This window comes from Dasypus novemcinctus, chromosome 3 (assembly GCF_030445035.2).
Source record: "Dasypus novemcinctus isolate mDasNov1 chromosome 3, mDasNov1.1.hap2, whole genome shotgun sequence".
NCBI lineage: Eukaryota > Metazoa > Chordata > Mammalia > Cingulata > Dasypodidae > Dasypus > Dasypus novemcinctus.
Genome location: NC_080675.1, coordinates 98,096,649 through 98,120,002, shown reverse-complemented (window position 1 = coordinate 98,120,002; position 23,354 = coordinate 98,096,649). Strand labels below are relative to the sequence as shown.

Here is a 23,354-nt window from a genome sequence, read left to right as displayed (position 1 = left end):
GTCAAGACAGAATCAAGAGGCCATAGATACTAACAACTGATTTGACTCTTTTCTTCTATTTCCACGACTGTATTTACTGCCTCATCTTGATTTATAAGCAACTTCTGGAAAACCTAAAAAATAGGGTTTTGTTTTGGTTTGGTTTGGTTTGGTTTATATAGGAGTAATACAAAAATATTGCTGTTATTTTTGGTGAAGAAAAATTTTTGTGCAGTTTATTTCAAGCTAAATAAAATGTGAATTTTGTTTAAAATACTGATAGTATGTAGTCTGTATATTTTCATCACTATAAACCTTTCATTCATGTCTCCCAATCAGTCCTTTCCTTTGGGCAAAATGATATGCTCTAACATCATGGAATTTCCATTTGTGACAGTCAACCAACAATATCAAAGTTATAAGAATCATCTAATTCAATTTATTTCCTGGGAAAGAATATTTCTTTAGGCTACAGAATACTGACTAGGTTTCAGATATTTGTTCTTCCATTTGACATAGATGGCTTCCCTTCTTGTTCAATAAAGTATAGATAACCACATTTAAAATGGGAGTAAGATGTTGAGGACATAGCAAGAACCTTGTCCACTGAATAACTAATGATGGGCCACATATAGATGAAGATAAATGGACCAAAATATAACCTGACCATAGTGATGTGGACAATCAATGTGAAGCTGACCCTTGTCAAGCTGACAGAGGAACAATGTCTAACTGTGATAAGTACCACAGTAAAAGAGATGACCAGGAGGAGAAAGGAACTCTAAGAAAGCTGCTACTTGCAACTACTACAGGCCAATAACATTTCTGTCCTTGCAAGTCAATTTGGTCACTGGAGAGAGGTCACAGAAAAAGCTATCAGTCAGATTAGGACCAGAGAAAGGCAAGTCAAAGTAAATACCAACTGGCTAGCAAAAGGAGGTACAAACCACTGGATGATGGAAGAATAACACACATGTGGTGGTTCATTATTTTCATGTAGGAGAGATGTTTGCATATAGCAGTACAACAGTCATAGCCATGGATAAAAGTAGCACTGTTTCACCACCACCAAATGGATGAAAAAAGAAAATTTGAGCCAGACAGCCTTCAAAAGAAATAATCTTGTATGCTACGAGAAAGTCAGCAATTATTTTGGTCATAGGGAAGTAGGCTAGACATGGATTGGTAAAAGTCATATTTGCAAGGAGAAAGTACATGAGATACAAAGGCAGGCATCTGAGATCTTAGTGAGGATGATGAGAAAGTTGCCCAGCAGGATTCCTGTGTAAAGTAGTAAAACTATGACAAACAAGAAAGGCTGGAACTCTTTAGAAGCAGAATTCCAGCAACACAAATTCTGTCACTTGAGAAGGATATGTCTTATTCATTGACTTTGGAAGGGACTTATCTTCACTCACCTGTATAGGAGAGAATAAGTTATCAGTCAATGAACATAACATAGGTTTTAATATTCAATTTTATCTTAGTCTTTAAGAAATCTGTTTCTGCTCAAATACATAACTTGATTTTCAGACATCTATAACAATTATAGAGACAGCCCCATGTCAGTCAAAATGAGACAAACAGTACCATAATGGGAATGCAAGTTATTCTAGTAAAGTGGGGAAATGTTTAAGAGGTCAGAGGGGAGAGTTTCATTCAATTGACTCATTCAGAAAGATATCAATAAGAGGTCGAAGGAACTATACAAATGAATATCTATATCTGAAAAGTTGTTTTCATGTCACAGAAACCCAGTTCAGAATAGTCAAAGTCAAAATGTCATTTTTATTCAATAAGTTAAGAATTCATAATAAATGTAATAAAAGTGTGTTCTAGTAACAGAATTATAATTTCACAAATTAATCTTAATTAAGGATTGTAAGACACAAAGAATTCATGTTATATTATTCTATTTAAATACATTTCAAAGATAGGCAGAACTAATCTATGGCATAAGAAAGCACAATAATGGATATTCTTGAAGAGAGGAATGATATACAAATAGGGCTTGGTAAAGGCTTCTAAAGTGGTGTAAATGTTTGGTTTCTTTAGTTAGGTTGGGAGATGGGCTCTTGGGGGTGCCAAGAAAAAGATGGGACCTTCTTTTCCTTTCTCTTTGTGAATTCTAATGACCTCATATTCCTGTAAAACTTGAAGTTATTTTCTCCTTGCTAATTGGAACATTTTTGGAAGTGACTTCTTAAAAAAGTAACTCCTTCAAAGATTCAGTAATTTTTGTAAATTTTACACTTTATATCCTAGATTATTGAGATTATCTTAATAGATGAGATTTTCATCTTCAAGGGGTTTTATCTTCATGTTAAAGAGTTTATGGATAGAACAGGAGGAAGTTTCAGATCACTTCTTTGCTCCAAAGGAATATATTTTCTGAAGACTAAAAATATTGATGACTTTATTGCCTCTGCTGTCACTGACTAGCTTGATAAATATTGGCAAAACTTGTACACCAAGACCTTCATTTCTCAAAATGAAAGATGAAGATATTGGGCTACCTAAACTCTAAGATTCTTTCCAATATAAGTACATTTATTTTTGTTCACTCCCTATGAAGATTTTAAATTCCTACTTTACTTACTGCTTGACATTGAGCAACTCATATAGAATGTTGAGAATAATATTAATCTCAAAGAAAAAGAAATATTGAAGCCATTTCTTAAAAAGTTCTATAGGTGAGAGCTCTTTAACCATTTGTAATGACTACACATGTAAAACATTCTTGATGAAGACTTTTTTCTAGGTCATAATTTGAAATCTTCTGATAGTAATTTGAAGTGCTCAAAGATAGTGCACTCTTACTTAAGCAGAAATGATTTTCTATTGATAGATGTGCCCTAGAAAAGCCAGTTTTATATTATATTAGGGTGAATAAAAATGCTTGCATATGGTGATTTCCTAGATGACTCTCACATCCCTCTTATAAAAATATCCTTTAAAATTCCCTCCCACAATACTTACATGTCCGAACTATTATAAATGGTAGGTAAAATGAATTTGTAAATGTTATCATACATTACAAGTTCAAAGTTAAGGTCCTCAGAATTTTTCCTACATTGTTTACTCCCTCCTTCCTGCCTTCCCTCTTTCTTCCCTGCCATTCAATGTATACTACAGGACAGTGAAGATACCGTCCTTAGAAATGTGTTGATGAATTTCTTTCACTTACCTAAAATGAAATGTAGAAAATGGAGATATTATATATGAACAGTAAGACTTGGAACGTGGTTAACAGTTTTCAGGAAAAAACATTTACCTGACAATGAGCAGATGAGCCATAAAGCAGTTTAGTTTTTAAAAGAAATAGTCTCAGGATGTCCATAGCCAGGGTGGACTCCCTTCCAGGAAGTGAGACTAGGCTGGTTCCAGCAACCTAGTGGAATCTCCATTAGTGTAGTCCTGGAAACTCTCAGGAAGCTAACAGATGAAAGTGAGTTGGAAAAAGAAAGAAGAAAAATATAAGAAGACTGCAAATAAATTTACTTATTTCATATTTTGTTTGGAATTTAACATAAATGTTGCAACATGTTTTTGTTTATAAGAAGGTAAATTAAGAAAAATGTTGGCCATTAAAATAACAGACCTCTAGAAATTAATTATTCCTCACTATGGGTCACATGAAAAAGAATGATTCCTTCTCTACCTACTAATGTATATATTAGTAAAAATTTATCCTCTAGAAGTGTGATTAGAAACCTTCAAGGAATTAAGATATTGATCTCAACAGAGAGATCAGCAATATCAGCTCTAGCTTTCTCAATTAATCCCTCTTTTGGAGGACTAAAAAAAATTTTTACTAAAAAATAATAATCAAAAGAACTTTAAAAATATTTTAGGAAGTACTACCAATGATTGTCATAAGATTTAGAGTCTGTAGTCATTGAAGTGTCAGGAAATAGAGTCAATTCATGTAAACTACACTTAGAAAAGTTTTAGGCATTCTCTGCCCTTGATCTTGCTTTCACTTCACTTTAAAGTGCAGATAAATATTTCTATCCTTTCCAGATATACATTACGGGTAAATGTCATATAAATGAGCCAAACTATTTGTCCAGTAATGATACAATGGATTTTATTATAATCATGACACTATACTCAAACAATGTAATGGATTTTATTAGAGGAGTGAATGATACTAATCATCTATGGAGAGCACATATTTCCATAATTATGTTTAGGAAAGGTTAGTCTTAATTTCATTAGTTGTTTTATATTAAAAAGGTTCAGTCTTAATGAAATGGAGAGCATTCCAAATAATAAGGTTTGCAAATTTTAGGGAAATCACCCACTCTCTCAGACATTCAATTTCCCTTAAAGAAAAGGTGATGATTCTTCTTCTGAACTCTAATATTCTATGTTTCTCTGGCTTTTGAAACATAATTATCAAATAAAAATCCATTCAATGTGAAAAATAATGCACATATAATCAAACAGGTAAAACAAATGTGGATTTAGAGAAGACATTCTGGCATTGTTCATTCTTCAAGATCAGGTATTTAGATAACAGTTATAGACAAAATGGCACAAAACCTGAGCAGATTAAAGAAGCTGAGGGATAAAGACCTCTCTCTACCTTCTCTTGAACAAATCTAGATCCTAGGCAAGCAAAACTCCATCTTTGTCCTCTCGCTTTTAATATCTATACACTACTATCAATGATCAAAGATTTTCAGTATCCATGGATGAGAATACTGGCTCCAGTGTAATCCCTTCTGCTCTCTGGAGTATCACAATTCTTAGCATGCCAGTAGAAGAAAATCACAAGAATGATTAGTAGCAAATTACTTATATTACATTATAGATTGTAGTTGTGAATATAAGTAATGATACATATATGAGCTGGGAATAAAATAAACACCCAAATAGAAGGGGAGTTTTGCACAGAGAGAGAGAGGCAGGGAGAAAGGGGTAGAGAGGGATAAAGGTGGGAAGGGAGAGAAAAGAAAGAGCATGAGGTTTTATATCATGTTAGATAAAGTGATAATATTCATTATTCTCTTGTGTTATTCAATTTTTTCCTGAAAAATAATGATTTCCAGATAGAATCAGCAAGATGACATCTGAATAAGGAGCCCCTAGAGACAGCTTCTGCTACTGGGCAGTTAGCAAACACCCAGAGCTCCCTGGAGCTAGATGAAGAACCTGTTTGGGGGCTCCAGGAGACCAGAAGAGCATCCTGCAACATCCTTGAAGGAGTGGAAGGAGGAGACTGCCTATCTGCTGAGAAGACTCGTAAGTAGAGCACTCCATGCCATGGAGGCCAGTACCCATCCTCCACTGGAGGCACAAGCCACCTTGGGAGCTGTTCTGTGGCTGTAACTGAAAGCTCCACTTCCCCAAAACAGGGGACAAAGAGATGGTTGGGCACCAATTTCAGCTATGATGAGGAATTTCAGTGAGAACAGCTAAAGCTTGAGCCTGTCCAAGTCAGAAAGAGGCCAATAGCCACCATCTTAACTCCACACCTGGCACGAGGGGAAGCGGGTTAGACTGAAAATCCCATTGCAGGTGGGGACTGGCTTCTTCCTATCCCAGATCACATTGCAGGTCTAGCCTAGGCCCCAGTGCCACCTACAACAGGGAGGAAGTTGCAGGGACCTGCACCAGCCTCTCTGGGAAATTACCAGCCGAGCCTTAGAGGTCAGTGATCATCCTACTCCGGCAGCACGATTTGCCCCAGGAGCTGTTCCATGAAGGGAATTGGAAGCTCCATTTCCCAGAAACAGGGGAGGAGGAGACGGGTGGCTTCCAATTTCGGCTACTGAATGGGAGTCTCGGCTGGCTAAGAGATAACCCTGGGAATAGCTGGGGTATGAACCAGTCCAAGTCAGAAAGAGGCCAGTAGCCACCATTCTGACTCCACCCCCAGTCTGAGGTGAAGCTGGGCGGACAGAAACTCTTAGTGTCCACAGGAACCTGTTTCTTTCATGCAGATCAGCCTGCAGCCTCCTAGGCTTCAGCCCTACCCCTGGAGGGGAGAAGGCTGAGGAGCCCTGCACTAGCCTATATGGGTAACTTCAGGTAACTTTGGCTGGCATAGACTGAAAACCAGAAGTCTACCAGGGCAACTGCAGTCATCTTGGACCCACACTGCATAGTTTGCTGCCCACATCTGCAGCTCCAACCCTGCCCGAGAGAGGAGAGAAAGGGATGTGAAGCTTTATCCATTTCTCTGGGCAACTACAGTCTAGGCCTGCACATGGATTATTCCACACAGCTGTGACTCTGTCCCTAAGCTTGGCAAAGGAGAAACTTGGAAGAAGCTTCATTGGTCCCTGGTGCAATGAGGGCAGCTTGAGCCTCCACAGCTTTCAGGACCAACTACATGCTTGGCTCCTACTGCATAACCAGCAAAGGAGAAACAATAGGAAGGCCCAAATTAAAGATAAAAACTGCACCCAGAATATATACTCAAGTAAGACAAATACCAAGACACCAACAAAAAATTACAATCACACCAAGAAACAGGAAGCTATGCCACATTTAAAGGAACAAGATAAGCCTCCAGATGACATAAATGAGTTGAGACAACTAATTATAGATGTTCAAACAAATCTCCTTAATAAATTCAATGATATGGCTAAAGAGATTAAGGATATTAAGAAGACATTGGATTAGCACAAAGAAGAATTTGAAAGCATACATAGAAAAGTAGCAGACCTTATTGGAATGAAAGTTGCCATCAATGAAATTTAAAAATCATTGGAATTCTATAATAGCAGATTTGAGGAGGCAGAAGAAAGGATTGGTGAGCTTGAAGAAATGGCCTCTGAAAGTCAACAGACAAAAGAAGAGATGAAGAAAAGAATGGAAGAAATTGAACAAGGTCCTAGGGAACTAAATGATAGCAAACACGTGCAAACATATGTGTCGTGGGTGTCCCAGAAGAAGAGAAGGGAAAAGGGGCAGAAGGAATATTTAAAGAAATAATGGTAGAAAATTTCCCAACCCTATTGAAAGACATAGATATCCCTGTCCAAGAAGCACAACATACTCCCATGCAAAAAAATCCAAATAGAACAACTCCAATACACATACTCATCAGAATGCCAAAGGCCAAAGACAAAGAGAGAATTCTGAGAGCAGCAAGAGAAAAGCAATGCATTACATAAAAGGGATATCCAACAAGATTAAGTGCTGATTTCTCACCAGAAATGATGGAGGCAAGAAAACAGTGGTTTGATATACTTAAGATAGTTTAAGAGAAAAACTTCCAGCCAAGAACCTTACATCCAGCAAGACTGTCTTTCAAAAATGAGGATGAAATTAGAATATTCACAGATAAACAGAAACTGACAGAATTTCTAAGCAAGAGACCAGAAATTCAGGAAATACTAAAGGGTGTGCTAGAACCTGAAAATACAGGAGAGAGATATCTGGAAAAGAGTCTAGAAATGAAGATCATATCAGTAAAAGTAACTAAAAGTGTCAAAAGAGTGGTGAAAATAAAATGTGAAAGATAAAACTCAGGAATAAACTTAAACAATGATGTAAAGCACTTATATTCAGAAAATTGCAACTCAATGTTAAAATAAACCATAAAGCCCTAAATAACTGGAAGAACATTCCATGCTCATGATTTGGAAGACTAAATATCATTAAGATGGCAATTCTACTCAAATTGATATACAGATTTAATGTAATCCTGATAAAATTCCACCAGCATTAAAGAAAAAATTGAAAACATGATCATTAAATTTATTTGGAAGGGTAAGGAGTCCTGAATAGCCAGAAACATCATAAAAAGGAAAAGTGAACCCTCATCTTCAGACTTTAAATCATACTTACCTATAGTAGTAAACCCAGCATGATACTGCCTAAAGACAGACACAATAGACCATTGGAACCAAACTGATGGTTCAGAAACAGACCCTCACAGGTAGGGTCAAGTGATTTTTGACTAGGCTGTCAAATTCATACAGCTCAGGCAGAACAATCCATTCAACAAATGGTGCTGAAAGAATTGGACATCCATAGCTGAAAGAAGGAAAGAGGACCCCTATCTCACACCTTATCCAAAAATTAACGCAAAATGGATCAAAAAACTAAAAATAAAAGCAAGAACCATAAAACTTCTAGAGGAGATTATTGGAAAATATCTTCAAGACCTGGTAGTAGGTGGTAAATTCTCAAAGGAGATAAGAGAAGGACTGAGTGGACTACTGATGTTTAATGTACATAGAATTTTTAATGAGCTTTACTATAAAATTGTGGAAATATATAGAGTGGATGGTAACATACATTAACAGCTAGTTTATAAATGGGGATGTGACTAAAAGTGATAGTCTAGTTATGTAAATGCCAATTGACAGAATGCTTGAGAATAATCTAGGAACTGGATAGCACAGTAAACCATGAGGTGGATGAGAATTGTGGTTAATGGTATAGATGCAAAAGTTTCCTTTGTTAGCTAGAACAAATGCATATCACTATTGCAGGGTATTGGGAATGTGAAGAAGCATGAGAAAAATATAGCTGGAGTGACCTATGGACTGTGGTTAGTATAATAATATAATATTCTTGCATCTATGCAAAAGATGTACTGTGTTGATACTGAGGCAGCATGGAAAATGTAAGACAAATGTACACTATGGACATAGTAATAATCAGATGACATTTTATCAGTAGCAAATGACACACCACATTGTGGTGTGTTGATGGAGGGGTGTTGTTGGGAATTCTGCAGATGTGTATGATTGTTTATATGTTTACAACTTCTGTCATAAAAAATATATTTAAAAAATAATAATAGGGTGGGTTGGGGGATAAACACACCAAACGTAAGATAAGGACTATGATTAGTAGTAAGATTTTTTTTTATTGACTTTGTAATAATATTACATTAAAAATATATATGTGAGGTCCCATTCAACCCCACCCCCCCACCCCACCTCTCCCCACCCCCAGCAACCCTCATTCCCATCATCATGACACATCCATTGGATTTGGTAAGTACATCTTTGGGCACCTCTGCACCTCATAGTCAATGGTCCACATCATGGCCCATACTCTCCTCCATTCCATCCAGTGGGCCCTGTGAGGATTTACAATGTCCGGTGATTGCCTCTGAAGCACCATCCAGGGCAGCTCCATGTCCCAAAAACGCCTCCACCTCTCATCTCTTCCTGTTCTTTCATGGTGTGTAACAAATGTCTCATGACAATGCAAAGTGTTGGTGGAAGGTTGATGTATGGGACCCCTGTATGATGTTATGCATGTTTCCTTTTAGAAAGTTCACAACTTTTACTATACACTTAATTGTTTATGTATGTTCATATATAAATGATATAAAGATAATAATCGGATTGGTTAGGGGAAAAATACTTTGTTTAGTAGTAATATTTTGACAATGCTCTTTAATCATTAGTTAAAAAGGTTTAAAAACAATGCAAATTATTGGTGGTAGGGTGAAATGTTATATATGTTTGATGTTATATACATTTGTTCTGTAAGTTCACAACTATTATACACTTACTGTTTATGTATGTTTATGTATGAGTGATACATTTCAATAAATTTTAAAAAATAGAAAAAAGAAGAAAAATAATGGTTTCCAAAAACTTCCTAAACCCCTACAATGCTATCTTTCTAATATCTGAGAATAAGTTTTCTGATTTTCATTTTTATTATAATGTAAATAATTAAAAATCCTTTGTACAATGACTTCATTTGATCTATGAATACTATTATTATAATCCCAGTAAGTATTATATTTTATTTCTTCTTAATATATAAAGTAGGCAATTGCTAGTTAAAGACATCAAGTTTCCCCAATATATACCTCAATTATAGCTGAAGCTATTTTTATAATTCCTTGGACTACTCTCGAACTTCAAGCATTTTCTTTGGCTAATGTACCATTTACACTCTAGTTGACAGTGTACATCAGAGCTAAAAGTGTTTTTGTTGTTTTTATTTTCAATTTTAAATCACAAAACACACATTTTATAAAGGAATTTCACCACTCTATATATAACCACTTTGATTAATGGAAAATTAATCTTAAATTAATCCCCAACACTAAAATGTGACAATAGAACTCTGAAAAAAAATGAGCCATGCATAATTTCTTGATCGTAAACGTTCTTAAAAATTTCCATCCCTTTAAGAATTGAAAACAGAAAGCAACAAAGGACACTCTATTGATCATTATCTTGCTTTGTGCTACAAATCCCTTTTCATTCAATTAGGTTTAGATAGTCAATAAATATTTTTTAATGAATAGCTAAAACGTCTTTCAAAAGAAAGCATAAAAATTTACAGATTAAAGACATACAATGTGGTTAAATGTACTTCTATTCATTAGAATCTGATGCTATTCGTATCAGACTGCTTATAAACTAGAGCAGCAGGGAAGTCATAGGCAAAGAAGAAACCACAAATTTACATTTTCCAGATGGTGTTTCCAATTTGACTGGGGAACACTTACCTCTCCTCTGCTGTCTTATCGTTATCAAGTTTGCAACTAGAAGGCAGTTTGCTCATTTTCTCCTTAATAAAGCAAATATGTCAAAATACATTTACAATACTTATACATTGTAGTAATTAATTCTCCCAGTCCTTATTTTCTCCAACTCTATTATACTCTTTCCATTCATCTATGAATTAATTGTTGAGTATTCTAGCAATACTGTCTTTAATTAATGCCTTTTAACATGATCCTTGAACAAAATTGAGCTAGCATAAAATTCCCATTTACCATTATGAAGTCATAGGAAACAGCTCCCTTGTTTTCAATCATACAATTGCAAGATCCTAAAATGAGGCAAGGTAAATTCTATCCTGATGTCAGGGAACTTATCTCAGTAGAGACGTGAAAAATTTCCATTCAGAATTCTGAGGTACTCCTTCACTGGGAATAATTACATTTACAAATAACTTTTCCAGGGACCAAAAAAAAAGCAAACTATTATCAACTAGTTGGCATTTCTGAATGTAAAAAGTATTTGATTTCCATTTGGAATCCTAGTCAGCAAATAATTTTTGATTCCTCTAATGGCTAAGTTTATGTGTCAACTTGGCTAGGTTATGGTGTCTGGTTGTTTGATCAAGGAAGCATTGGTCTGATTGTTACTGTGAGGATATTTCATGGATTTAAGTTATCAGTAGATGGTTGCATCTATGGCTGATTACATCTTCCATCTGGAAAGGAGAGTGTCCTTAGGAGTGAGAGAAGTCTCACCCAGTCACTTAAAATTCTTGAAGGGGGGATTAATTAATTCCACAGTCAAAAAGAATTTCTAACTCTTTTTAGCCAGCAAGCTTCTTCTGGTGATTCATAACTTTCACCAGAGTTCCCAGCTCAGGGCCTGCCAATAGAATTTGGACTTGCCAAAACCCATAATCATAAGAGACAATTCCTATGAACAAATAAGAAATCTTTTAATAACTACAAACTCAAATATATTTATATAACCTAAAAAAAGTTTCACATACATACGACACATGCTCAATGGTGCTCATTGAGTCATTATTTGAAAAGCCCTATGTGTCAAACTAGGCAACTGGGAAATAAACTATAATATTTAATGCAATGGTACTCTATTTCATAACTAATATGAATAGATTTATGTCAATATTTAGAAGTTTCAAATATATAATGTTGAAAAGAAAGGTAAATTAAAATGATACAATAATATTGATCATATATCATATATTCATACACTGAAATTTGAAAATGTTCACATACGTTTATAAGGTAAAAGTTTGAAAGCATCAAGGGAAGAAGTATTCACCAAATTCTAAACAGTATTGAAAAGGAAGAAAGGAAAAGAGATCAAGAAGTATAAGAAGGGAAGTTCACTGTACCAATAATATTACCTATATTTGTACATATCTGAAGCAACTACGGTGAAATATTATTATATACTATGTGTGAAAATGAAGAATACTATTTAAAATTTTTTCTATAATTTTCTTTATTTCTTGAATATCTGCGTTAAAAGTGATCCTCATAAACTTCTGTAAGGTATAAAGCTGGTGGATATTAGACTGTGCATTTGTCAACCCCCTAAAAATGTACTTGAAATATGATTGCCTTAAAATTGTAGCTTCATCACAAACAAGCAAATGAAAAAAGCATTAACTAGGGTATTTGGGCTTCCCAGGATACAAGAAGAATATAACCAAAAAATTGTGATTCAAATATAATATAAAATTGTACTGAAACAGGTGAGGGGAAGGAAGTAACTGCCTAATATAACTTTGGAACATTCCAATTTTGACTAGAAAGTATAAGGATAAAGACAAAAGGAATTGTGCATTATTACTTTTCTATGGTTACTAAAATTGTTTCTCAAAGGATAAACAATTATGAAATAGTTTTGTGTGTTTATTAGGGCTGGAAAAAAAAATGCATGAACGCAGATCAAGCCAGAGATTTCACTGTTAATGAGGGAGGTTACAGATATACAAGAAAGGAAAGCTAGAAAGAACCCTGTATTACTGTATTGGAGTAGAAGTCATCAGAATGAAAATGTGCTAAATTTAATAAAAAAAAAATTATAGATGCATGTATACATCGTTTGCTATCCATATATATATTGCTTTGCTCTGTCTGCTGAGAAGGTGTAGAAGCATAGATGCCCAAGTAGCAGTAAGCACACAGTGCACAGATCTGGTTCTAAACACTATTCTTCAGTACAAGGAACCAGAGATCCTTGTACTGAATTCTAGATTCTAGAACTCTAGCAGGGACCAAAATATGAGCCTGGATAATTTTGTTATGGCAAAAGTAGGAAAGTAATAAAAAAAAATACAATATAGAGATATGTTGCAGGGAACCATAAGCCAACCTGAAGAAACTTAAAAAGGCCACCACTAGAAAATTTCAAGCACAATATAAATAATGTAGCACTGGATTAAATCTAAACTTTGAGGTACATAGCCACTACTCCATCTGATATACATAAAGAATTGAGTAATTTTTTTGTCTTTATTTTTTAATATTACATTCAAAAAATATGAGGTCCCCATATATCCCCCACCCTTCACCCCACTCCTCCCCCCATAACAACAACCTCCTCAATCATCATGAGACATTCATTGTATTTGGTGAATACACCTCTGAGCACCGCTGCACCTCATGGTCAATGGTCCACATCACAGCCCACACTCTCCCACAGTCTACCCAGTGGGCCATGGGAGGACTTACAGTGTCCGATAACTGTCCCTGCAGCACCACCCAGGACAACTCCAACCCCTGAAAAAGAACTGAGTAATTTTAAAAATGGAGGAAAAGGGAGAGTTCTTCCTATTGAAGCAAAAAAAAAAAAAAAAAAAAAAAAAAAAAGCTATCTACTTATCTATCTATACCTATTCTCCACTGAAAGAGGTGGAACTTAATCCCTTAAACCATGAGAGTTGATTGTGCATTATGATTTATTTTCAGTAATGGAGTGTGGAATAGGGGCAGGCAGAAGCAGTAAATTTACTTCTAGCAGAAACAAACATCAAAATTAGCCTTCCCTCTCTGAAGGGACCTTGACTAGAAGAGTTAGATTAGAAGAAACCAGCACCTCAAAGGAACTTCGGAGATCAATCCACTATTAGATACCACTAACAATTGAATGACAATGGCTTCTGCATAGGTACAGTTTATGACAGTGGAACGTGACAAAAAAAAATTATCTATGACAAATGGCAGTGGAACATGACAAAAGGTTTGAGTGATAGTGAGACTTGTATGCACAATGGAAGGCACAAATCCAGGAGGCAGTTACCAGGACACAGCACAAACCTCCACTCATGGCAGTGGTATAGTTCAGGGAGTAGCAGATGTTAACACAACAGTCATAGGCCATCACTATGACAGCTCAGCCACCCGTACAAAAACAGAAAGAAGAGCTACATGATGCACTGGTCATAAGGAGTAAGTTTTTGATCATGAAGGAGGTCAGCCAGAATTTAAGGGTAGTTACTGCTGAATAACTTATGTCCAAGAAAGAGAAGTTGCCAAGAAGGAAATATATGGATGAATACGTGGAGGTATGCAGGTAGTTTTTAATAGGCCACTGTGGCCATGATAAGGACATTACCCACCTATGTGGAAACATAGAAGATAAGGAATAATGGAAAGAGCTCTGCCTCAAAAGCTGGCATCTCTGAAAAGCCTGCCAGGACAAATGCTCTCACACCTTCTGTTTGGTTTTCATCCATCTGACCTGGCTTTACTTAAAACCAAAAAATTAAACAATGAGGCATCCTAAACTTAAAGGGGGATGAGAAATTTTCCACCAGATAAGAGAAACTGCTTATTTCAAAAAGGATATTATTCCTCTAGAATGCACAACAATTGATTAGGGGGAGAAATTCTTTTCTCCTTAACTGAAATGAAAAATATACATTTTCCACAAGCTCCAGTCCTGAGACAATGATGAAATGTGCCAGATCTGTTAGGATTATAAGTAACTGGTCCAAATCCTTTAACTTTTAATTGAGTCATCGCTCTCTGCCATCAATGAATGTTTTCTTTCTTTCTCTTTTTCCTCATTCATTCATAGAAATACATTTCATTTTCTTAAGGTATTAATTTTTTTTTAATTGAAAGTGTTTAGAAAAAAATAAAAGATTTTCAGATGAAATTTAAGCATTTGGGTGATTAGGTATTACTGTGTAGAGTTTTATCTGGGATAGGAAATCATACTCTGCAGATGTTGAGTTGTTTTATAACCCTGTACCTTTTTTCCATCAAGCTCTACACATGGAAATGGATGAAGGAAGGATCACATTTAACTTTGGGCTTATGACTAAGTCATCAATCCTACTTAAGTTGTTTTTTCTTTAAGATTTATTTTTATTTCTTTCTCTCCCTTCCCCCCCCCCCCCCCCAGTTGTCTGCTCTCTGTGTTCATTCACTGTGTGTTCTTCTGTGACCGCTTCTATCCTTATCAGCGGCACCGGGAATCTGCGTTTCTTTTTGTTGCATCATCTTGCTTGTGTCAGCTCTCCATGTATGTGGCGCCATTCTTGGGCAGGCTGCACTTTCTTTCTTGCTGGGCGGCTCTCCTTACGTGGCCCACTCCTTGCATGTGGGGCTCCCCTACACGGGGGACACCCCTGTGTGGCACGGCACTGCTTGTGTGCATCAGCACTACACATGAACCAGCTCCACATGGGTCAAGGAGGCCCGAAGTTTGAACTGCCAACCTCCCATGTGGTAGGCAGATGCCGTATCGATTGGGCCAAGTCTGCTTCCCTTAAGGGTCTTGTTGTCCAGTTTATTATTCTCTATAATGGATTTCTCACTTGGCCATACCTTTGGGCAAAGAGCACAAATTATGTTTTCATTATCCAAACAGATTCATAAAGTGGTTATTTGTGCATTTGTATGACTCTTTTGATATCCTACCACATAGGTTGAAATAAAGTTACTTATACAGAATAAAAATGAGCCATTCTTGTCTTTCTTTGGGTCTGTGGGTATTTTATTCATCTCCATATAAGCAGTGGTTGGATGGTGCTTCTGCAATGTTGGTTTTCTTCGAACCATGGGATCTCCTGATAGCCCCTATTTATTCAAATCCTACTCATATTCTTGCATATTCTTTACATAACAAAGACAACAGCAGGATATAAAGTATATTTAAATTTCCATAAAATTTAAACTCAGAAATAATAAAGTAGGTAAGAAATAAACTAAAGATAAGACTTGACTTAAGAATTTGGAAGTCTTATAATTTATTGATAGTTTCTAATTTTATACAACGAATTCACTTATATTATGATAAATTTATGTGAATCTGCTCCGTGATATTTACTAAAGGTTTTATGAATTATCATCTTATATTATTTAATTTTAGCAAATAAATGTTATTGATGAATATTAATAAAACATAAATCCATCCAAAGTATAAAATCAATGGTATTTGGTACAATCACTCACTTGTGCATTTGTCATTTCAACCCATTTAGAGCAGTGTCATTATTCCAGTAATAATAATAATAAACACAAAACAAAAAAATAACTCATCACATCTCAATCTCTGTATGCTTCCCTTACCATACATATCTTTTATTCTGTTTCCTTCTCTCTATAGTTTATTTGTCTTTATATTTTGTAAAAACAGATTATATATGTGATATCAGCCAAACTCATATTTTATATGAAGTTTCACTGTTATACATTCCCATGTTACATTTTTTAGCCTTCCATCTAGTAATATGCATGACCTTAGACTGATCCTTTAACCACTCTCACACCCATATAATAGTTTTGCTAGTTACAAACACTATGATGTGTTTTCTAATTATTAATTCCATGAATTTAAACAATATATTTACTTCATAATAATGTAGTCATACAGTATTTCTTCTCTAGTGTCTGTTTAAGTTCACTCAACATAATGCCCTCCAGGTTCATCCATGTTTTTCTGATTTCTTCCTCAGATTGCACATCAGTAGTGTATAGAAACACTATTCATTTTTGTGTATTAATATTGTATCCCACCAATTGTTGAACTCATCTATTAATTCTAGTAACTTTCTTATGGATTTTTCAGGATTTTCTAGATATAGGATCAAAACATCAGTGAATAGTGGAAGTTTTACATCTTCCTTTCCTATTTGGGTGCCGTTTATTTCTTTATCTAGCCTAATTGCTGTAGCTAGAACTTCTAGCACAATATTGAATAACAATGGTCACAATGAGCATATTTGTCTTGTTCCTGATCCCAGCAGGAAAGCGTTCAATCTTTCAGTCTTTCACTACTGAGTACAATATTAGCTGTAGGTTTTTCATTCATGCAGTTTACCATATTGAGAAAGCTTCTTTCTAACCTATCTTTTAAAGTGTTTTTATCAAAATGTATTTCTATTTTGCCAAATGCCTTTCCTGCATCAATTGAAAAGATCATGTGATTTTTCTTCTTCAATTTACCAATGTGGCTTATAACATTAATTAATTTTCTTTTGCTGAACCACCCTTGCATATCTGGAATAAAATCCCCTTGATTATGAAATACAATTCTGTTAATGTGCTTGTGGATTCAGTTTGCAAGTATTTTGTTGAGGATTTTTGCATCTATATTCATTAGAGACATTGGTCTGTAATTCCTTTTTTTTGTAGTATCTTTATCTTGTTTTCTTATTTGGGTGTCGGTTTTATAGGATGAGTTTGGTAGTGTGCCTTCCTATTAAGTTTTAGGGAAGAGCTTGAGCAAGATTGCTATTAGATCACCTTTGAATGATTGGTAGGTTTTACCTTCAACTGTAAAGCCATCTGCTCCCAGGCTTTACATCTTTGGGAAGTTTTTGATGACTGCTTCAGTCTCTTCACTTGTGATTGGTTTGTCAAGGTCTTTAATTTTCTCTAGGGTTAGTATAGGTGGTTCATGAGTTTCTAGGAATTTGTCCCTTTCTTCTGGATTGTCTAGTTTTTTTACATACGGTTATTTATAATTTCCTCTTATAACCTCTCTTTTTCCTGCAGGATCATTTCTAATGTCCCTTCTCTCATTTCTGATTTCATTTGCATTTTCTTTATTTATTTCTTTATCTATCTAGTTAAGGATTTGTCAGTTTTATTGTTCTCCTCAAAGAACCAGCTTTTGGTTTTATTATTCTTTTTGTTTTGTTTTGTTTCATTTATTTCTGCTCTGATCATTACTATTTCTTTCCTTCACTTTGGTTTGAGTTAGTTTGCTGTTCTGTTTCTAGTACCTCCAGGTGTGTAGTTAGATCTTCACCTTTAGATCTTTGTTATTTTTCAATGCAAACACTGAAGACTATAAATTTCCCTCTCAGCACTGCATATGTCGTATACCATAGATTTTGATATGTTGTGTTCTCATTTCATTTATCTCAACATATTTGCTGAATTTTCTTGCAAATTCTTCTTTGACCCAGTGATTATTTAAGAGTGTGTTAATCTCTGTATATTTATGCATTTTCCTTCTTCCATCCATTGTTGATTTCAAGCTTCATTCTGTTATGAACAGAGAGTGTTTTATATAATTTCAATCTTTTTAAATTTATTGAAACTCATCTTGTGAACCAACATATGGTCTATCCTAGAGCACTTAAAAAGAATATATATCCTCCTGTTTTGGGTTGCAATGCTCTATAGATATCTGTTAGGTCTAGGTCATTTGTCATATTATTCAAATGCTCTGCTTCTTTATTTATCCTCTCTCCAGATGTTCTATCCAATATTGAGGATGGTTTACTGAATTCTCAAACTATTATTGTAGGACTACCATTTCTCCTTCCATTTTGCCAGTGTGTGCCTCATGTATCTAGGAACTTCTAGGTTATGTGCATAAGTATTTAATTTCTTCATGGTGAATTACCCCTTTTATTAATATATACTGACATTCTTTATCTCTTTTACCAATTTTGCATTTAAAATCTATTTGGTACACTATTATTATCACTACTATATCTCTTTTTTATTTCTATTTACATGGAATATCTTTTTCCAACCTTTCACTTTCAACTTTGTTGTGTCCTTATATCTGAGGAGAGTCTCTTCTAAATAGCACATAGATGGCTTTATTTTTTTTAACCATTCTATTAGTCTATGTCTACTGATGGGAGATTTCAGATCATTATCATTTAATGTTATTACTATAAAGGCAATATATACTTTACTGTTTTGTCCTTTTACTTTTTGTGATATCACATCTTACTAAGTTCTTTTTACTCTTTAATTTACCCTTCCTAATGATTTTCATTTCTCCACACTTCTCCAAGTCTCTCATCCTTGTTTTTGTCTTTTCAGGCTGCAGCACTCCCTTTAGTGTCTTTTGTAATTCTGGTCTTTTGGTAATATATTCTATCAGTTTTTTGTTTGTCTGTGAAGACTTTGAACTCACTCTCATTGTTGGAGGACAGTTTTGCCAGATACAGAATCACTGGCCAGCAGTTTTACTCTTTCAGTATCTTACACACATCATGCCACTTTCCTCTCACCTCTATGGTTTCTGATGTGAGATCAGGCCTTAATCCTGTTGAAGTTCATTTATGTGATGCTTTGCTTTTCTCTTGCTGCTTTCAGAACTTTCTCTTTACCTCTAGTTTTTGTCATTCTCAATAGAAGTTGTCTCCTGGTAAGTCTATTCGGATTGATTTATTGTTTGGGTAGCATTGAACTCTTGGATATTGACATATATGTTTTTCATAGGGTTTGGGAACTATTTGGTCATTCCCACAAATATTCTTTCCTCCCCTTTTCCTTCTCCTTCTGGGGCACTGATAATGCATATATTCATGTGTTTCACATTGCCATTCAATTCCCTGAGATCCTGTTCCTTTTTTTCCATTCTCTTCTCATTCTGTTCCCTTGTGTTTCCTAGTTTAGATATTCTGTCTTGAAATTACTAATTCTGTCTTTGAGCACTTCAAATCTGCTCTTTTGTGCCTCTATTGTACTTTCAGTTTCATCTATCATGTTTTTAATTCCCATAAGCTTTGTTACTTTTCTTTACAGGCTTTCAAATTGTTCTTTGTGCTCACCCAATGCCTTTTTAATGGCCTTTATCTCTTTGGACATATTTTCTTTGACTTCTTTGAAATAATTTCAGAGAGATTTATGATAATCATTGATAATTGTCCTAAATACTGTGTCCTTTCAAGTATTTCAGTTTGTTTCTTTGGTTGGCTCCAACTATTCATGTTTCCTAGTTTGTAATTTATTACTGATATCTAGGCATCTGATATGTTACTGAATTTACCCTGATGACCAATTTCCCTCTCTTGCTATTGCTTTACTTTTTCATAACTCTTCTTTACTATGTAGCAACTTATTCTAAGTCTTTGAAATTGCCCCACTCCTTATTAATGGGGTGCAGATGTTCCCCCAGGAGTTGGAATTAAGAAACTTAAAAGCAGTTTTTCTCCACACAATTTCCAGAACAGCCAGTGGATGGTGCTCATCAGAACACCTTTCCATGGAAGTATTAATTTCAATCTCCACTCTCCTATGTTTTGGTCTGGCCAGAGACAAGATTCAAAATAGGCTTTTCTGGCCAAATTCACTGAAGAGAAGCCCCCCAACTTCCCCTCCATTTTCCCTTGTAACATACGTCAGGGAAGAAGATATCTGTTCATCTCTAAGTCAACTGCAGTGAACCAGGAGATTTATCCTAGCTTAATATTTTAAGGTTGGAGGAGGGGAGCCCTTCCTGGCACCACAGGGTTTAGTAATCATGTTTGTCGATTTGGGTTCTTGGTCTCTCTGTCCTTCACCCTTCTGAGAGTTATAGCACTGTCCTTCTCTACTGAACCCCAAAGCAGGTCCTTTAGATAGATTTTGGCCCTTTCTACATTGTTTTTGTGAGAGAAGAGATGAACCCTGCTTGCCACTCAACACCATCTTTCCAGAACTTCTACCACTTTTTTTTCATATGAAAGTTTTGAGATGGAATTTGTTCTCTCTTTGCAATTTATTTACTCACACTAAAAGTTTTTCAGGTAAAATTTCACTTAATTGTAATTTATATAATTTGTTTTGAGAGAAATTTTTGTTGTCTGGGTGCAATATTAAATAAAGTCAGATTTTTAAAAACAATCTTTTTCCAGAGTATTTCTCACTCTATTCTAACATCATCAATTTTTCTTTTTTAAATGAATACAACACATTCTTACCTTTGTGATTTTACTTTGAATTTCTCTCTAATCTGATGTCCCCTTGAGCTTCCCATAGTTCACTTCTTTACTTCATCAGATCTTTCCTCAAAAAACACTTCCTGATATAGGCTGTCCTGTGACCAGCTCCCAGTCTTTTTCTTCTATCTGATTTACTTAAGTGGCAGTCATAACTATACAGCAAATATGTGGTAAAAATAAGGTTAGTTTGCAGGGGGTCCATTGTAACTCCATGCTAATTTCCAAATATGTCTGGAATCATGGTACTGAGTCTTGGCCAAGAAAGACAGACATGAGAAATAGCAGCCAGTAATTTATAATGTGCTGGTTAAGGTCTAAATCCACACTTCAGGTTCACTTAGGCAGTTTGTCTACATTGTTTATAAGAAATATATTGTCAAATGTGTAGGTTGCTGGTTTCTCTGGTTTATTTGGTTATACAGCCAAGTACTCTAGATGACTATAAGATCCCACAGGGAAGGAGTGTCTTGGTTCCCCTGAGGCTAGGGTCTTTCACTTGTATCTTGGTGGTTCACTACATTGTGCCATTGAGGAAGGACAAAGACCACTGTGCTTGCAAATCTCAGACAGACCTCTGACCTGCCTTGAACACTCTCCTGCTATACCTTTTTATAAATTACCCTTACATTTACTAAAGCCTTATGTGGATCTCAGGATACTTTCAATTTTCAAATATGTAATTTGATAATTTTTAAAAATAATTTCTGTTTGTTTGCTGTTTTGTTTGATTTCTGTGTTCACCATTAGAATGTGTGTTCTATGGCAGATGTTAGGAAATTATAGCCTAATGGGCAACATAGGTTCAAAGTCTGTATGTGAATGAACCAATCGATAAGAATGGAATGTTTTAAACATAGAATAGAAATAAGAACAAAACTGAAAAAGGGAAAAAGACCCACATAGGATGGAAGAGAACATTAAAATTGCTAGCATACATCTTAAGCATTTTAATATCATCACTACCAATTCATTCATGTTTCACAACCAATCCTTCCCATTGGGTAAAACTATTTGCTTTAATCATGGTTATTTCATTTGTTCACAGTCTGTCAACAAAAATAAACAGGTAAGCATTGGGTAAATTATTTTCTTTCCAGGAAAAGAATAATTTTTATGACTGTAGAAACCTGGCCAGGTTTCAGATACTGACTCTTCAGTTTTGACATAGCTGCCTTCACCTCTTTATTCCTTAAAGTATAGATAGCCGGGTTTAAAATAGGAGTAAATATGGTATAGAAGACAGCAAGAACCTTGTCAACTGAATAACTATTAAAGGGCCAGATATAGGTGAAGATGCATGGTCCAAAGAATAATGTGACCACAGTGATGTGGGCAGTCAATGTGGAGCGAGCCTTTGCCATGCTGGCAGAAGAGCGTTTCCTAACTGTAATAAGTATCACAGTGTAGGAGATAACCAAGAGGAAGAAAGAAATCATAGAAATAAAGCCACTGTTGGTAAGTACTAGTAGGCTGACAAAATATGCGTCTCTGCAGGCCAGTTTGGTCACTAGTGGGAGGTCACAGAAAAAGCTATCAACCTGATTAGGACCACAAAATGGCAAGTTAATAGCAAATGACATCTGGATAGTAGTATGGATGAATCCAACACACCAGGACATGAGGACTAAAATAATGCACACACAGCGGCTCATGATAGTCATGTAGTGGAGCGGTTTGCAAATAGCAACATAACGGTCATAGGCCATGGAGACAAGGAGCATCATTTCAACACCACCAAAGAGATGAATAAAGAAAATCTGAGCCAGGCAGGCTTCAAAAGAAATAGTCTTGTGCTCTACCAGAAAATCAGCTATCATTTTGGGGGTAGCAAAGGAGGCAACACACATATCTGTAAAAGAGAGGTTTGCAAGCAGAAAGTACATGGGAGTATGAAGGCAGGAATCTGAGGTCACAGTGAGGATGATGAGAATGTTGCCCAGCAGGATTCCTGTGTAAAGTAGTGAAAATATGACAAACAAGAAAGGTTGGAGCTCCTGAGAACTAGAGAGTCCCAGCAACACAAATTCATTCACCCGAGAAAGATTTCCCTCATTCATCTCTGTTTAAGAGACTTATCTTCAATTACCTGAATAAAGAGAATCAGAGATCAATGAACAAATGAATGAGTTCCCAATTCCTCTTCAGTATTTAGGGATTCTTCTTCTACTAAAATACATATGTGGATTTTCATACATTTATGTGATTATAGCGACAGAACCTCACCAAATCAATATTAAACAAACAGTGCAAGAATGGAATATTGACCCAAAATTTTCTAAAAAATGCTGAATGTAGACAAGTGGTTATTGGGTAGAGTTTCAATCAATTGGCCTATTCAGGTAGATGAATATAAGAGGTCAAATAACTAATCTACAAATGAAAATCAATATCTGAAAAGTTGTTTCCACATCACTGAATACAAGTCTCAGAATCTACAAAAAGTCATTTTTTTCAATAAACCATATAAAAATAAATCCTTAATTTAAAAAGTGTGTAGTGCTAACAAAGAGGATTAGAATTTCACAAAATTGATGCTGGCTAAGGGATGTTTAATGCAAAGAATGCATGCCGTATTACTTCAGGAGAGGAAAGGGAGAGGAAGGGGGCTTAGGACAGGCGTCTGGGGAGCAGTAAATTTCCATTTATTAGGGAGATGGATTGTTTTTATTGGCTATTTATGGTGGTCAGACAAAGAAGTCCCATTTCTTCCTTTCTCTAAATGAGTTATAAAGACCTCAGTCTTATCAAAAACA

At 35.4% G+C, this 23,354-nt stretch overlaps 1 protein-coding gene across 1 annotated transcript; it reads right to left on the bottom strand.

Moving 5' to 3' along the window:
* Window positions 1–21,683: 21,683 nt before the first annotated feature.
* Window positions 21,684–22,658, bottom strand: LOC101429537 (olfactory receptor 4K15-like). Its single transcript, XM_004482707.4, has one exon. It carries the CDS (start codon window positions 22,656–22,658, stop codon window positions 21,684–21,686), a length of 975 nt encoding a protein of 324 aa, XP_004482764.1.
* Between the last annotated feature and the right edge of the window lie 696 nt (window positions 22,659–23,354).